Source organism: Pseudopodoces humilis, chromosome 27, assembly GCF_049639895.1.
Source record: "Pseudopodoces humilis isolate 2021_Gansu_Grassland_sample_001 chromosome 27, ASM4963989v1, whole genome shotgun sequence".
Classification (NCBI taxonomy): Eukaryota; Metazoa; Chordata; class Aves; order Passeriformes; family Paridae; genus Pseudopodoces; species Pseudopodoces humilis.
This window is the reverse complement of record NC_142226.1, coordinates 4,768,518-4,782,441: the sequence shown is the minus strand read 5'-3', so window position 1 is coordinate 4,782,441 and position 13,924 is coordinate 4,768,518. Positions and strand designations below refer to the sequence as shown.

The 13,924-nt window shown below is 63.1% G+C and overlaps 1 protein-coding gene across 11 annotated transcripts in view; it reads right to left on the bottom strand.

Annotated features, from left to right (window-relative positions):
• Positions 1-13,673, bottom strand: part of MACF1 (microtubule actin crosslinking factor 1) — a 146,938-nt gene extending 133,265 nt beyond the window's left edge. For 10 of the 11 annotated variants that reach the window (XM_088067401.1, XM_088067408.1, XM_088067404.1 and 7 more), the window contains exon 1: positions 13,454-13,673. In XM_088067401.1, the coding sequence (XP_087923527.1) occupies positions 13,454-13,673 (220 nt within the window). Of the gene's footprint in view, positions 1-8,129; positions 8,275-13,453 lie in introns of those variants that run through there. The other variant, XM_088067405.1, reaches the window with a different exon arrangement.
• Positions 13,674-13,924: the final 251 nt, after the last annotated feature.

The following is a 13,924-nucleotide window of genomic DNA, read 5'->3' as shown; positions in this document are numbered from 1 at the left end:
AGACCCCCCCTTATTTCACTCCATCCTCTCCCTCCCAGCAAAGGGGAGAGCCCAGGCCCCACCAGGGTGGCCACTGGACACGGCGAGCAGGCAGCTGCTCCGAAATTCCAGCAGCAGGAGGGAGATGCAGGGAATTTAGCCTGGAACCCACTGAGCTCCCCCAAACCCTGCCTTGGAGGGGAGAAGGGCACTTCCCTCCTCCCGTCCCGAGGGGGTTAATGGGAAGCGGGTCTGACGCCACCAGATCCCATCCCAAAGCATCCCAGCTCCTTCTCCCCTCTGCTGGGAACGCCAGGAATTCCTGGAGGAGGGAGGATCGCTCCAGCTGGCTCGGCCAGCACAGAGACCGAGCAGGGGGGCAGCCAGGGGAGCCCCCAGCTCCCCCAACATCCAGGAATCCCAGATCTCCCAGCACAGCAACTGCCCTCCCAGCAGGAACGAGAAGCATCCCAAGCAGCCAGCCGGGATGAAATATCTCCACAGGCAGCAGCGTCTGGAGGCGCCTGCACTGAAACCCCCAGTGCCACCCTTGGCTGTCCCCACCGCTGTCACCCCGGAGCTGGGGGGATGCTGGGGGACCCCCAACACCCCAGGATTGGGGATGGGGATGTCCAAGCCACGCCAAGGATGTGGCCAGAGCCAGGGAATGGAGATGTGATCCTGGACACGCCTGGGGTGCAGGGTGGATTATTTAGGGACAGCTTTAAGGCTACACCCTTACCACCCTGGCGAGCCCCCAGCGGGGTCACAGGGCCACCACCAGCTGTCCCCAACATCACCGTGTCAGCTGAACATGCCTGAAGCAGAGGGGTGGTGCAGGGGGCACTAATTAACGCTCATTAGCTGATGAGGCACGTGCGGAGCGGGACCACCGGGCCGGGAACACATCCCGACCCCGCTCCACATGGAAAGGAGAGGCTCCCACAGGATGGATCTACCAGGAGCAGAACTGCCCCAAGGTCAGCTGGAATCTCCCAGCCTTGTATACAGTTTCCTGCAGGGAAAAATAAGCTGCTGGCAAAAGCATTTCTGTAGGGCCACAACGGACCCGAATAACCATTAATAAAAGTCAAGACGAGTCTCACCCTGACAGGACACAAAAATCCCACTGGGATCAAGGCACAGCTCCATGGCTCCATGCAGGGGTGGGGAGGATGGCTGGGGGAGCAAGGGCAGAGCGAGAGATTTGGAGAAGGAGCAGGTTTCAATTCCAGCCGTGCCAGGATTACACCCCCGACCTGGGCAGGGGTCCCAGCAGAGCTGGAAGAAGGGGAAAAGGCTCCCAGCAGAGCTCAAGGTGGGCAAAAAGGAAGCTGGGAGAGAACACAGCCCACACAGGTGCTGCAGATGTGCAAAACACAGCACTCATCACCTGTGGGAGGCTGGAAAAGCTTCCCCAGCATCATTAAAAAGTGCTCATCTGAGCAGAGGAGGGCAGGCAGGGCGCCCTGGGACTCACCGGAGGGAAACAGGGCTCAACAGGAAATGAAAAATGGAAATGCAGGCTTGTCACGCACAGGAAAACAACAAAATAAACACAACCGTGGCCTCCCAGCGCCCGGAGCTCGCTGGCTCCTGCTGAACAGCGGGTGACAAAGGGACACTGCGGGCACGGCAGCGAGCACAGAGCCTGCAGCCACACCTGACCCACCTCTGCTGGGAGCCACAGAGCCAGGCTGGGATCTGAGGGGTGCCAGGGAGCTGCAGCCCGTCCTGCTGGGATCAGCATCCTGCTCCTTCCTCACCTGCAGCCTCCCAAACCGTCCTGCCCCACAGCCCCCCTCCTGCTTCCCCTCCCTTCCAGGAATCTCTGGGCTTATCTGACCCAGAAGCAGGACACACATCTCAGATCACATCCAGGACTCATTTTACCGTGTCCACGGCCAAACACACACCAAATCTGATCACTCAGCCTCCACACATCCCCGCGGGAAGCTGAGGCTGGAGGATCCCCCTCCCCGGCCCCCCCGCCGGGTGAGATCCATCCCGACACACAAAACCCCACGACATGAGCTTGGATGTGAAACTTCCCAGCTTATTAACACCAGCATCCCCCGTGCAGGGAATTTCCTTGGCGGTTTCCCTCTCCAAGCTGGAGGCTGTTTGAAACATCCCCAGCCAGGGCAGTGCTGAGAGGTTAAATCTGGACTTTCCTGGGAGGAAGAGCGTGTGGAAAGAAAGGGAGACCTCAGGGAGAGCATCCAGCAGGGATGAGGGGTGTGCTGGGGAGATCAGCTCCCTGCCTCCACCACCTGCCAGCACCGGCTCTGCTGGTTCCCACCCCACCCGCAGCCTCGATGGGATGGGATGGGATCCATGGGATGGGATGGGATGGGATGGGATCGATGGGATGGGATCGATGGGATGGGATGGGATGGGATCCATGGGATGGGATGGGATCCATGGGATGGGATGGGATCCATGGGATGGGATGGGATGGGATCCATGGGATGGGATCCATGGGATGGGATGGGATGGGATCCTGGGATGGGATCCATGGGATGGGATGGGATGGGATCCATGGGATGGGATCCATGGGATGGGATGGGATCCATGGGATGGGATGGGATCCACGGGATGGGATGGGATCCACGGGATGGGATGGGATACACGGGATGGGATGGGATACACGGGATGGGATGGGATGGGATCCATGGGATGGGATCCATGGGATGGGATCCATGGGATGGGATGGGATGGGATGGGAGAGGCGTGAGCAATCAGGGGTGCGGAGAGGAGCCGCTCTGCTGGTCCTGCCCATGGAGCTGGGAGGCTTCACCCAGTGCCGGGGGGCACAGCACGGGTGACCAGCCCCAGCGATCGGGGCTGTGTCCCCGCTCCCAGCCCCATCCCAGGTGTGCCAGCACCCCTGCACCGCCTCTCCCCAGGGCAGCGATTGCCTCACCTGCCTGGAAAACTCAGCTGGCGTTGCTAAGATCCACGGAGCCTCCACGGCAGAGACGCCCTGGGCACGGCAGAGCCACGCAGAGGATTGGGAAGGGCTGGATTGTTGGAGCTCAGGGAGTGCGGTCCCTTCCAGGGCTTCCCTGTGCTGCTTCCCAGCTGCTCCATGAATCTTCCTGCTACCCCACGCCTGTCCCAGCCCTCCTGCTCCAGCCGGCAGTGAAACACTGCCCCGTGCAGGAACCAGCCAGGCTGAGCCCATGGCCAGGCAGGGCTCACAGCCCCTCTGTGCAGGAGGATGGAGCTGTATCCAGAAATCCCAGCATGGACCAGCTCCTCCACAGCCACCCTGAGCTCCAGCACTGCCTCTGTCCCTGCAGGAAGACGGGAGGAACTGGAACCTGCAGCACCCTGCTGCTCCCACAGCCTGGATTTATCCATTTCAGATCCATAAAAAAGGCACTTATCACCCGGGTATCCAAACAATGGTGTTAAGACGCTTTAAATTTAAATAAAACCTCTTGTTTTACTTCCCTCTGGGAGGTTCCTTGCCACTGGCATCAGCCACGGTATGTCCAGAGCAGTCTAAACTTAGCTGACACAAGCGAGACGAGCCTGGAAAGGAGGTTGGCTGGGACCCAGCAGACGGAGGTCAAAGACTCCGGTCTCGCCCTGAAGCATGAGCAGGGAAGGAAAAGGCTTCACGGGAAAGCAGCGCTGAGGAAAACAGGCAGAGAGCAGCCCCAGCCCTTTCCAAAGGCGGCTGAGAGGAGATCAAAGCCTTCCAGCACAGCCCCGCACACCGGCGGGCACCACCAGGCCACGGTGCCAGCCAGGTACCACGGCTGAGGCCACCTTGCAGCCACCCCCTGCCCTCCCAGGGGATCTTCTCCCTGGACCAGAAACACGTGGGGAAAGGAGGAGAAGCAGCCAACAGCCCCAGGAGCTGTGAGAGCAGAGCTCAGCCACGGTTCTGGTTCATTAGCGGGGCACCAGGACAGCCGCAGCTTCCGCTGATGCCGGGGATGCCGGCGGGATGGGGGAGGCACGCGTCTCCCTGCCAGGCAATCCCAGCCCCAGCTGGGCTGGGCCTGGGGATGGCTCCACGCACAGAAAACAGCAGGGCCAGCTGGGGTGGGTCCTGTCACCTGCAACACCACCAGCCCCTCTTCACCCCCAGCCAAAACAAACAGGAGAGAAACAGCTCCTGGCACCGAGCGCTGGGGCTCCAGCTCCGACATCCAGGGCTGCTCCAGGCTCCTTCCTGAGCCCCCCTTTGCCCCTGGTGCCCCCCTGCCAGACAAGCCAATGACTCCCACACGTATCCCCCCCAAAAAAATTCAGGGTTATTCACCCAATGATGGAAAATCCCGTGGCTTCCAGCCCAGCTTCCCCCACACTCCGGCCAGGGACTCTCCACTCCAAAAGTGGAACTCGGCCAGCCCTCCTCCCGAGGGATGAAGAGGAAGAAGGGCTTCCTCTCCCCCAGTGAGGAGTCACCACCACGCCACCAGCCCCAGCAGGGCTCTCACAGGCCACAGAGGCCTCGTGCAGCCCACTCAGCACCAGCCAGGAGTGATGTTTATCCTCATGGGGTGGATCTGCCAGCAATCCCTGGCATCAGGTGGCTGGGAGAGCTGCTTGGCTCAAGGAACAAGGCACCTCCGTGTCCCCAGACACCTCCAGGTGCATTTGTTGTGGCACAACACCAGCCACGAGTGGGAAAAAAGAAGGTTCTTCAGAGAGGGGCATGGCCAGGAATGCCACCCACCACCCAGAAGGTTCCAGTCCCAACTGGAATGAATCCTGGTTGATTTACACAAGGGTTCGCCACCTCTCCTGCCCACCCCAGGGTCTCCCAGTCCTTGGGAGGTTGTTCCCTCCCTAACTGAAGCCAGGTTACTCAACCAAGGTGACAAACCACCTTGTGCTGTCCCAATCCAAACAAGCCAGGCCACATGCTGGGCACTATGGAGCAGGCAGAGACAGCACCGGGAGCAGGGAAAAGCTTTTGAGATGCCACAGCTCCAGGTTTTCTACCCGCAATCCCAAAAAAACCCCAGTTAATTATGAGAAAGAAAGGATTTCACCAGGATTGATTAGTTAATGTTTACAGCACTGTGAGCAGGGGAAGCATGACCTGTGTTCTGAGCTTGGCAGAGCTGCCGGCACCCTTGAGCTGCCGGACATCCCGGGGGCCACTCAGCACAGGGCCACGATTTCCATGTGCTCCTCCTGATTTTCCAAGGGGACAGTGAGGGTTGGCAGCCCCCATGCTCAGCACAGGGATGATTTCCATGTGCTCCTCCTGATTTTCCAAGGGGACAGTGAGGGTTGGCAGCCCCCATGCTCAGCACAGGGCCACGATTTCCATGTGCTCCTCCTGATTTTCCAAGGGGACAGTGAGGGTTGGCAGCCCCCATGCTCAGCACAGGGATGATTTCCATGTGCTCCTCCTGATTTTCCAAGGGGACAGTGAGGGTTGGCAGCCCCCATGCTCAGCACAGGGATGATTTCCATGTGCTCCTCCTGATTTTCCAAGGGGACAGTGAGGGTCGGTACCCCCCAAAACACGACGGGAGGCTGCCATGGGAATGGAGAGTGACCTCAGCTGCTGGGCCCTGCTCAGGGTGACAGTCAGGCTCCCCTTCCTGCCCAGACCCCCAAAGAGAGGTGTCCAAAACGCTCCACCATCAACATCACCCCCCGTGCCGACGCCGTCGCTCCCACCGAGATCAGCGGCAGCGGGTCCCGGCACGCGCTGAGCCACGGCGATCCAGGGATGAGGCAAAAAGGGCTGGAATCCGCATGGGGAGCCGGTCTGCTGGCTCCAAACCAGGCCACACTGGTGAAGGTGGTGGCACTGGGGACCTCCCAGCTGCGGGTGTGGGGCTCTTTCCAGATGGGACAACCCCGAGGATGCCGGCGGCTGAAGGAAGCGAGAGCCAGGGAAGCGCTGAGACAGCACCGGCGTCACCACCCCCAAAATCCCTACTTTTAGCCTCATCCTCTGGTGGAAGCCACCCCCTTGGGAGCGGGGCAGAGCAGGTGGGTGCCCCCGCAGAATGAATCAAACGTCCTCCCCCGGCAGCCCCGGGATCCGGAGCATCCCGGCGAGCCCCAGCGCCGCAGCGCTGCGGCACAGCTCCCCGGCACCCCGCTGCCGAGGGTGGGTGTTCTTCGAAAGAAAGGAATCACGGGGATCTGCCAGCTGCTTCACTCCTGCTCACCAGGGAAAATCAGGAGTTGCAGCCTGCTCTGAGACCCTTCCCGCTCTCCTCGTCTCCGGACCTGTCCCGGCTCGCTCGGCAGCAGAGGCCTCGCTGCTCAAATTGGGGTTTTTTAGGGTATTAAGTGGTGCTGGCTGAGAAATACATTTGCAATCCTGGCTCTGGCAGCTCCAGGTTCTGGATGTGGCAGGTTTGGGGTGGCCACCAACACCACAGGACTCCCCAGTCGGCCCTCAGCAGCCACATTTTAGAGAAAACTCTGTGTTTTTGCAGGATTAAGAGGGGGAGGGGATGAGCCAGTGGAAAACTTGCTCTGGACAGGAAAAACCAAACGCTTTACAGGAGCTGCCGTGGGGAATAACAGGGAAGAGACAACACATTCACCAACTCAGACACAAACAACTCAAAGTGGGGCTCCCACTCAGCCCTTGGAGCACTGCTGGGATGTCCTGGGAAGGGCAGGGAGCTGGGAAGGGGTCAAAAGCAAAGGAAAGCTTTTCTGGAGCATAAAGACTCGTTTCCCCTACACCACAAACAAGCTCCAACAACACCCAGCAGGGTATTTCCAGCTTTCCACCATATCCCAGCGCGAAAATCGGGTATTCCCTAGAAAAACTCCTTCCCAGAAGAACCCAATTGCTCATGGAAGGCAGCGACAGCCGGAGCAGGGAGCGGGCAAGGGGAGCCCAGGTGCCAGGGGTGCTCCAGCTGGATCAGGCCCTGGAATTTCCATTTCTTTCCTTGGAACAAAGCAAACCCGACGCAAACAGCAGCTCCTTCTGTGCCAGCACCGCCATCTGCACCTCCACGTTGAACCCAACTACATCAAAGAGGCTTTTTAATAATAAAAAAGTTTGTCAAGTACTCGGACGAGCCCAAGTCACGTTTCCCAGCGCCTTTCCGAGGCACCCGATGAGGTTTTATTCCCTGCTCCCTGCGGAGGCTGCGCGTCTCTCCCACCTCTGGGATGTCTGAGTGGCACCCCCTGAATGAGGGAGCCAGGGAACCCATTATTCCCCTTCCTCTGCAGGCAGATAGGAAAAGGAAACAGGCACTGCGAGCTCCTGGCTCCTCTCGGCCCGGCCATCCGCATTTTCAAGAGACTTGGCTGCTAAACTTATTAAACGGAGCACTGGGAGCCCTGTGGGGCTGGAATCTGGGCTCCAGGACAAGCCTAGCACTGCAGCGGGGAGGAGGAAAAAAAAAATAATAATAACAAGCAGAAGAATGGGAACGCACACAGCTGCCGGGGATGTGCCGCTGACATCAAAACTGCACACTCACTGCCGGTACCGGCACCGGCCTCGGCAGCACCTTCATCCCTGCCCGGCTCAGCCCCCGGGGGGCTGCGGGGACACGGATGGGTCCCCACGGCCCTTGTGGCACCGCGGGTGAGGACACAGCGATGAGGGATGTCGCGCTGCTCCGAGCGGATGGGAGCCCGGCTGGGATGCTGGACACCCCATGGAAGGGACCCCAAAACTCTGGGAAAGGCACGCAGGGCTGCCGAGCACCCAGCAGCCCACGCAGGAAGGCCGGACACGCCAGGCTGGGGACAGCGGTGCCGCTCATCCCTCGGGCACCCCACGCAGGGATGCTGCCGCACGGGCAGCCCACGCAGGAGCCGCGGTACCCGGGAACCCCACGCAGGGACAGCGCTCCCCCGCACAGCCCACGCAGGAACCCGGGGCACCCCACGCAGGGGACACCCGGGACGCTCAGACGCTGTCCCCGCGCTGGGGACACTCGGATCAGGACACCCCACGCGGGGACACCGCGTTCCCCGAGGATGCTGCCCCCGAGCATCCAGCGCTCCGGCCGTGGGCTCCGAGAAAACACGGGGAAAACACCGGAAAAACACCGGGAAAACACCGGGAAAACACCGGGAAAACACCGGGAAGGTTGGGGGAAGGCTCCGGGCCGGCGGCGGTTCAGCCCCGTGGGGCGGCCCCGGCGCGCTCCAGGCCCGGCCGCGGGCCCCGGCGGGCGCGGTACCTTTGTATCGCTCCAGCACATCCTCGTAGGCCTGCACGAACTCCTTCTCCTGGCTGCGGTTGGCCGGGAGCAGCCCCGGCACGTACCCGGCCATGGCGGCCTTTGTGCCCGGGCAGGGCGCAGCTGCCGGCGGCGCGGCCAGGGCCCGTCTGTGCCGGGGCCGCTTCCGCCGCGCCGCGCCCGGGACCGACCCGCCCCGGGACCCGCCCCGGGACCGGCCCAGCGACACCGGGACCCGCCCTGAGACCCGCCCACCGACACCGGGACCCGCCCTGAGACCCGCCCACCGACACCGGGACCCGCCCTGAGACCCGCCCACCGACACCGGGACCCGCCCTGAGACCCGCCCACCGACACCGGGACCCGCCCCAGGACCGGCCCAGCGACAGTGGGACCCGCCCATCGCCCCGGGACACGCCCTGGGACCCGCCCACCGACACCGGGACCCACCCCGGGACCGGCCCATCGCCCCGGGACCCGCCCCGGACTGGGACCCGCCCCGGACCGGGACCTGCCCCGGGACACGCCCACCGGCACCGGGATACGCCCACTGGGGGGACACGCTCTTGGGTCGTGCCCACGGACAAGGACACGGCCCCGGACCCACCCATGGCTCCCGGGACCCCCCACCGGGCCGGTAACCGCCCCTGGATGGGGACACGCCCCGGAGCGCAAATTATGGTGGCCACGCCCATGGCCACGCCCGCTAGGGAGGCCACGCCCCTGTGACCGTCGTGGCTCCGCCCCCTGAGAAAACCACGCCCCAGAAGACCACGCCCCCAATGACCACGCCCATTTGGCGGCCGCCCCGGGCCCGCCGCGACCCCTGGCGGCCGCTCGGGGCAGCACAGGGCGGGACGGGCGGGGGGACAACGGGGGTGACACCGGGGGGACATCGGGGGCACATCGGGGGGACACCGGGGGTGACACCGGGGGGACATCGGGGGCACATCGGGGGGACACCGGGGGTGACACCGGGGGGGACACCGGGGGGACACCGGGATGACACCGGGGGGACACCGGGGGGGACACCAGGGGGACACCGGGATGACACCGGGGGGACACCGGGGGGACATCGGGGGGGACACCGGGCGGGAGGGGCGGGGAAACACCGGGGGGGACACCGGGGGGACACCGAGGGGGACACCGGGGGTGACAATGGCTGTCATACCAGAAACAACACCAGGGGGTGACACCGGGGGGTGACACTGGGAGTGATACCTGGGGTGATACTAAGAACGACACCGGGGGGTGACACTGGGAGTGACATCACGGACAACACCGGAGGGTGACTGACACAGACACCAGGGGGTGACACAGAGGGGTGACAGCAGGACTGACACCAGGGGTGACACCTTGAGAGGGGGGTGACAACACTGCCCGGGTGTGATGCTGTGACCTCCCAGCGCCACTCTGACACCCAGAAATCCCCCAGTGGCAATTCGAGCTGCTGGCACATCCCAGCGAGTCCAGGAACTTCGTCCCAGTACATCCCAGTACATCCCAGTGTACCCAGTGCATCACCTCACCCCAGGATGGGGGTCCTGCTGCTCCCCACCCCGCTTCCCGCATGGGAGAAGCTGGGGGGGCTGCCGAGCCCCTGGGGGTCCCCCGAGCTGTGATCCTGGCTGGAAGCTGTGACCAGGGACAGCCTGGCACTGCCTGGAGGGGCTGTGGGGGAGCGGGGACCCCTCAGCCCCACCTGGAGAGGAATGGGCAGGACAAAGGGGACCCTGAGAATCAGCTGGGGGACTTTGGAGAGCATGGAAAGGCCCCACGGGGAACGGCGGGGCAGAGCCAAACCCCACCGGGAAATGGGGGTTCAGGCCCAAACCTTCCTGGCATTCCCACATCCACAGAAACCCCACTCAGCCCCCCCCAAAACCCCAGCCGAGCTGACAGAGCAAAACCTCCCGTGGAAACAGGGGCACGAGGGTGGCTGTCCCCAGGCCAGGGGACACCGCAGTGCCCCCAACACCCACCCACACCCCGCTGAGCCCACAGGACACCCCCTTGCCATGACCCCCGCCCGACCCGGCCCCCCGCACTGGGGCAAATCCCGGCCCTTTTTTGGCCATCTCAAGATGTTGCTTTTTCACCCCGATGCGCCGTTCCCATGGCAACTGGAGGGCCCGGCTGGGTAACCATGGCAACGAGAAAAGCCCCATCCCGCTCAGACAGACACCCTGCGTGTCCCCACCGTCACCCAGGGACCCCCGAACCCCTCAGGGTGCGGGGGGGGGCGCACCCGGATCCCCCCAGGGAATGAAGAGGGACCGGGGGCAGCACCTCCATGTTCCTCCTCTTCCTCCCCCGGTGCGGGGTGGGGTTACACAAATCACCCCCCTCATCCTGGTTTTGGAGGCATCTCCCTTTCAGCTTGGCGCCTTAATTAGGAAAAGTAATTAACGTGGCACAGAGCGCCGGTGCCCGGCTGCATCCCCGGCAGAGCCTCCATGGGGAGGAGGGTTTTGATCGCGGCGACCTCGTGGCGGGGTCTTTGTGCCCAGCGGTGCCAGGGCCTGGCACGCATCCTCAGCGGAGCATCCCACTGGGAATGGCCGGAGAATCCCCTGGGAACGGCCCCAGGGGCGCAGCTCCCCCGGCTCTGCCCGAGGAGCCGCCCGGCACAGAGCCCTGAAGAGGGCTCGCCACATCCCTCTGACCCAAAAACGCGTTCCCAGGGAAAGGGAAATCTGTGCCGGCCAGCTGGCACTCAGCGATTCCTCCCCGGGCAGCGGGAATGCTGCTCGGAACCTGCCCCGGCCCCGCCAGCCGGCGGCTTCGCTGCTCCCAAGGCAGCGGAGAACAAGGGGGTTTGTTCCCGTGTCCCCGGGGATGAAGCGCAGCTCCCTCCCTCAGCCAGCGCTGGCTCTGCCAGCGGCGCGGGTGACGCGCCCGGGTGACAAAGGACTCCCAGGAACCTTTTCAAAGAGCCCTTGGAAAGCCCCCGCGACGCCTCGTCCATCACCCCTGCCCGCTCACCCCTGGCATCCCGGAGTCCCCCGGCCCCTCCTGCTCCAGCAGCACCAAATGCAAAGATTTAGGATAAAAAAGCTCTCTTTTTTTTTTCCCCTCCAAAAGCAGCACCTCCCACCCACCCTCACCCTCTGCCAAGCGCCTGGAGTGAGACAGAGCAAGGCAGGGCCAGGGGTCACACTCTGACCCTCCACGTCCTGCTCCCCCCTCCCCTCCCACCGATGCCTTCAGAGGAGATGCCAGAAAAGCAGGGAGCAGCTCCAGAACTGCCTGGAGACCTGGGCCAGCATGTCCCAGCCCCCCTGGGCACGGCTGTGTCCTCCTTTCCTTGGCTCTGATGGCCAGAAGGGATGCAGAAACTGCTAAACCCCACGGATAGCGAGGAGCAAGAGCCCTCCAGATCTCTGTGCCCCCCAAAACCAAGATCCCTGCGTCCCCCCAACCCACAAAGGTGCCACTCCTTCTGTGTCATCTCTACAATGATGGGGCTCCCCAGCCCCAAATGATGCCCAGGCTCCATCCCTGGGCCCTGCTGCCCCTTCCTGGGGATCCCAAAAAGCCAAGCCCCCATCACTCTCCCCTCACTTCCAGGTCTCCCAGGGCACGTTCTTCAGGCCACTGTCCCTGGTCCCAGGCCTGATCCCAGTGGGAAGAGGCACTGGAGCAGCCGGTGCCCTGCAGACGTTCCTGCTGAATAATGCAAGGCTCTGAATCAATATTTCAGCTCATTTTCAAACTTGGTGACACAAAACTGTCTCCGAACTCTTCTTTTTTTTCCCAGCTCAGCACTGTCTCACTGCACCTCCCGAGTTATTTTTAATGGGGAATCTGCATGAGACCGAATTTTGTGACATCCCCCTGCCTTTCATCATGGGCCGGATCCAGCTGGGGTGACAACAAGCACTCGGCATCCCAGGCAGGAACAGAGCAGGGGAATGGCTGTGCCTCGGCAGAATCCATCCCTGGAGCGTGGGAGGATGAGGATTTTGGGGCAGAACGGGTCCATGAGAAGCAGTGGATATGGCAGGATCCTGGTACCCCTCCATCTCCCAGCCCCAGGGATTTGGGATTTGGGGCAGGGCCAGCCACACCCTGCACATTTGCCTATCCCAGCCCCAGACGGTGCATTCTCAAGAACCATCATTTGAATCAACTGGTTCTTCCAGCCCCAAGATCCCCAGGCTGGCACCGTGGCACGGCCGGATCCACACACACATCCCCGAGCCACGGGGCGGGCAGGGAGGGAGGGGGCAGCACCCCACAGCCACCCCTGCCCCGGTGCCAGGTGCTGTCCCTCTCCCCAGTGCTCCCAGTCTGGGTCCCCACAGGGCAGCGAGCCCAGCACTGGGGCTGGTTTGGTCACTGACTGGGGGCTGGCCGGGCAGAGAGGGCACCTCAGGGACTTGTCACCCTTGTGCCCACCCCCACCAGCGAGATTAAAGCCCAGCCCCGGGTTTCTCTTGGAGCCAGAGCCAGGAACAGCCCGGCCAGGGCTCAGCGGGGGTCCCTCAGCAGGATCCCCAAATCCCCGTTTGCTCCGGCAGGAGCAGATCAAAGGCGCCCGGAGCGCCGGGAGATGTGGACAGACCTCGGCAGACACAGATCAAAGCCCTTGACGGCCATTTGGCCCCAGAGAAGAATCGAAACCCGGCTCTGGTGACTGGAGCCACCACCCTGAGCAAATTCCCCCATCCTCCCTCCCCAGCCATCCTGGAGCGGGGTCCCCACGCCCCCACAGCCGGCGCTTGCAGAAGGAGCCATCGGCCAAGGTGGGTCCGTCCCTGTCTTTGTTTCTGCTTCCCAGCCCTGCTCCTTCTTCCCCCGAGCTGTGACGGGGTCAGCAGCACAGCAGGCAGAGGGACACGCGGGGCACTGTCCCCTCCACACGGGGACACCGGCACGTCCCAGTGACCGCAGCGATGGAGCTGCTGATGGGCACCACAAAGGAGCAGCCCCAGCTCCGTCACCCGGGCGGGAATCCCCGGGCAAATTCCTCCCCGGAGTTCAGCCAAGGGCATTGTTCCACCAAGGAGCCATTCAGTCCTTAATTAAGCATTTTAATGTCACCCAACCCGCGAGTTGGAGGTGCCCAGTCATCCCCTAACCCCAGTGCTGAGCGGATGAACCGCCCGGGGCGAGCCTGGAGAGGACAAAGCCGTGTCGGAGACAAGCCACCACCCTGCTCCTCGGCCAGCAGAGCCACATCCATCCCTGCCCTCCTCTGCCCATCCGTCCCTACGCTCCCTGAGGAGCAGTGGGGTACGGAGGTGACCGCAAAGAGCATCCCAGTCACGGCGGGGGAGCGCAGGGGATCCCCGGGGGGAACCAAAAAGGCGCTGCCTTACCTGCGACCCTGACGACCGCCCTCTCGGCCGGGTCCAGCACCGAATCCTGGCTCTTCCTCTTCCTCTGCTCATGGAGGGGTAAATTCCAGGGCAAGGTGTCCCCGGGGGGGCAGGGGGAGAGGCTGCCCGAGCGCTCGCTGCGGTAGGAGCGCTCGCTCCTGCACGAGCGCTCGCTCCGGCATGAGCGCTCGCTGAGGGTCTCCTCGTCGGAGGACGACATGGCCCAGGGCACGGGCAGGAGGGTGGGCAGGACGTCCCCGCGGGCAGCAGCACCCTGGAGAAGGAGCAAACAGCGTGTGACACCGGGCCACCGGCCGCAGGGCCCTCCCCGCCACAGGTGCTGGGGGTGGTGCAGAAAAGATCGGCCACCATGGGTGTCTCTGCCCTCTCGGCCAGGTGAATTAGCCCTCCCGGAGGTTCTGAATTCTGCCTCAGTTTCCCCCTTGCTGGGGTTCCCAAGGATGGGGATGG